General features: G+C 52.6%; 1 protein-coding gene across 1 annotated transcript in view; it reads right to left on the reverse strand.

The window, feature by feature from the left end:
* Positions 1-435: 435 nt before the first annotated feature.
* LOC113816638 (uncharacterized) overlaps positions 436-3,275 on the reverse strand; it is a 65,220-nt gene continuing 62,380 nt past the window's right edge. Inside the window, exon 2 of the mRNA XM_070129639.1 lies at positions 436-2,988. Within this exon, the coding sequence (XP_069985740.1) occupies positions 1,595-2,974 (1,380 nt within the window). The 5' untranslated portion in view covers positions 2,975-2,988 and the 3' untranslated portion in view covers positions 436-1,594. The remainder of the gene's footprint in view (positions 2,989-3,275) is intronic.

Genomic DNA, 3,275 nt, shown 5'->3' on the forward strand with positions numbered 1-3,275 from the left:
AAAAAATAAAACTAAGAAAAATAATTAATGGTAGTGCCAAGAATTCTAACATAATTCTAACAAATTTTCCCTAAATGATAATTTACTTATATATATATATATATATATATATATATATATATATATATATATATATATATATATATAATGTATATATAAATACATATATATATATATATATATATATATATATATATATATATATATATATACATGCATATATATACATGCATATACATATACATATATATACATACATGCATACATACGTATATATAAATATATATACATACATATATATATATATATATATATATATATATATATATATATATATATATACATACATACATACATATATATATATATATATATATATATATATATATATATATATATATATATATATATATATATATCACAATATGACACATTTTGAGTTTCTTCCCACTGATGAAAATGTTTTCTTTAAGACATCTGAATCAGCATTAGTCTTATAATGCTGAGAAACCGTAATCTTTTCTTCATACAACGAAAGGAGTCTGCACCTTATACAGTGAAGCTCTCTTCTGTAAGTCACCATTTTCAGAAAATTAGTTCCATGTATTTCTTTTAGATCAGCGAACTGTGTGCTCACCCAGTACATTTCGCGTGCGTCTAGTATACTGCGTCGTGGTATTCCCTCTCTCTTCAGTACACCGCGTTCACCAAATGTACTGCATATTCACCCAGCAGACAGTACGTCCAGCGAGTATGACATGTCCAAAGCAGACCGAGTGTCCACTGCGGCCGGATGTCGTGCGAAGCGAAGGCCGGTCAGCCTCCTCCTTCTCTCCGATAACAGCACTGGGCATCGGCAGCAGCAGGTGTTGCTGTGATTCCAGAGTGAAGCGTTTTCCCAAGGAACTGCAGAGTGTCCGTGGGCGGCGACCCGTGACGTGCGCCGCCCGTTCTGCGCTGCAGAGGAGGGCCGGGTTCCCGCCGGTCTCCTCTCGCCTCTCCGACGTCAGGAAGCTGAAGCAAATTGGTCGCAACGCCAGGTTGTCTTAGGGCTAATTTGCCTCAGCAACGTGACGCCGCGTTGCTTATAGAATCTCTTCTTCATTTTAAAACAGAGTATAAGCTATAGAATAATGGCACCCTAATTTAAATCGTACAACCTTTTCATCATAAAAGTTGCTTTAAGGGGGGGGGGGGGTAAAATAAAAGGATGTGTAACACTAGCCAGCTAGTGGTGATACAGTGGTTCTCTTTTGTAGAAAATAACAATTAACATAATCATAGACTCTCCTACACAGGTCCTAAGTGAGTGCAAAACTCAAGTTTGGGTACGGGTTAGTGGTGGCTATATACACATGAGTATTGGCTGCACCGCAGGCTAAACGTAGTGTTAATCATTGGATTCCCATATCCTTCTAACAGTAGGAAGCTGTGAATAACGCAAGGACGGCTTAAGAGCGAGGAGCAGGTACGACAGTGAGACGTGGTTCTCGGCCCACAACTATGGCCCGACGTGGCCCAGAGTGGCCCGGCGCGACTTGGAGCGGCCCGGGGCTAGGGGTGGCTTGGCGAGGCTTCGGTCCTCCGGCCTCGCTCACCTCTTTCCCGGGGGCTTCGGCGCGGTGTGGATCTGTATGTGCTTGGCCAGGTGGGCCTTCTGCCGGAAGCACTTGCCGCACAGCTCACACGTGAAGGGCTTCTCGCCGGTGTGGGTGCGGATGTGCACGTTCACGCTGTACTTGTCTTTGAAGCCTTTGTTGCAGATGTGGCAGAAGTGCAGGAGGCGGCCCTTGGTGGACGGCTCCTCGCCGGCCGCCCGCTTGGTGTACTTGCGCTTCTTGGGCTTGGTGTCGGGCTGCTGGTCCATCTTGGACGTGTTGGTGGTGGACAGCTTGTTGAACGACACGTCCAGGCTCGTCAGCTCCTCGACGGGGGCCGGGTGGTAGTCGTAGCCGGTCGTGACGTACATGCCGTTGCTGCTGCTGATCTGCGTCGAGCCGGCCACGCCGTTCAGCTGCTCCGCCTTGAACGCGGACGTCAGGGGCGGCAGAGGCGTCATGTTGGACATGAGGGTGAGCGTCTTCGCCTCCGATATCTTGGTGAGCGGCGGCAGCGGCGGCAGCGGCTGCGTCGGGCCGCCGGGCCGCCGCACGGTGCCTCTGAGCGCCCCCTCCAGGATGGAGGACACGTCCCCGCTCTGCGTCACCGGGGTCAGGTACGGCAGCTGCGTCGTGGTCATGTAGGCGCCGCTGCTGCTGTCCATGGCGGAGCTGTCGTCGACGGGGGGGAGGCCGCCCGCGCCGGGGGAGTACACGAGCGAGTCGACGGCCGAGTCGACCAGGCGGTCGAAGTCGACGTGGTCGTGTCCGCCGGCGTTGGGCGACGCCGTGTCCTCGAGCGACGTCGAGATGCCGGAGTCGCTGTAGCCGGAGCCGGCGCTCACGTAGGAGACGCAGTCGGAGGCGGGCGAGCGGTGGTTGTGCGACACGAGCACGTCGTACGGCTTCTCGTTGAGGATGGAGGTGAAGAGCTCGAGGTTGTTGTGCTCCGTCATGGGCGGCGACGGGTTGTGGGCGGCCTCCGAGGTGTCGGGCACGGGCTGCGACTCCGTGGGCGGGAAGGTGATGATGATGGTGTTGCCGGTGGCGCTGTTGACCACTTTCTCCGTCGTGCCGCCGCCGCCGCCGCCCCACATCTTGTCGCTCGTCTCCTTGTCCTTCTCGTGGGGCGGGTGCACGCTCATGGGCGGCGGCGTGGGCGTGGGCGGGTCCTGGTAGTTGCTGCAGGGCCACGTGGGCGCCATGACGTCTCCCACCGTCACGTTGTTGTTGTTGACGGTGCGGCCCACGATGTCGTCCAGGGCGCCCCACTCCGTCCCGAGGCCGGCGCCCAGGTCGTACTCCGAGTAGGACACCAGGTCGAACAGGTCGGCCTTGAAGTGCTCGTCCAGCCGGAGGGAGGGGCTCACGTCCATCGCGGCCACGAGTCCTGCAACGCACCGAGGGAGCCCATTAGAAGAGTATAATTGCAGAGAGAGAGAGGGAGATAGAGAGAGGGAGGGAGGGAGATAGAGAGAGAGCGGGCGAGAGATAGAGAGAGAGAGGGGGAGGGAGGGAGGGAGGAGAAGGAGAGAGAGAGAGAGAGAGAGAGAGAGAGAGAGAGAGAGAGAGAGAGAGAGAGAGAGAGAGAGAGGAAGAGAGAGAGAGAGAGAGAGAGAGAGAGAGAGCGGGCGAGAGATAGAGAGAGGGGGGGGAAGAGAGAAAGAGAGAAAAATA

This window comes from Penaeus vannamei, chromosome 14 (genome assembly GCF_042767895.1).
Source record: "Penaeus vannamei isolate JL-2024 chromosome 14, ASM4276789v1, whole genome shotgun sequence".
In the NCBI taxonomy this organism is placed as follows: domain Eukaryota; kingdom Metazoa; phylum Arthropoda; class Malacostraca; order Decapoda; family Penaeidae; genus Penaeus; species Penaeus vannamei.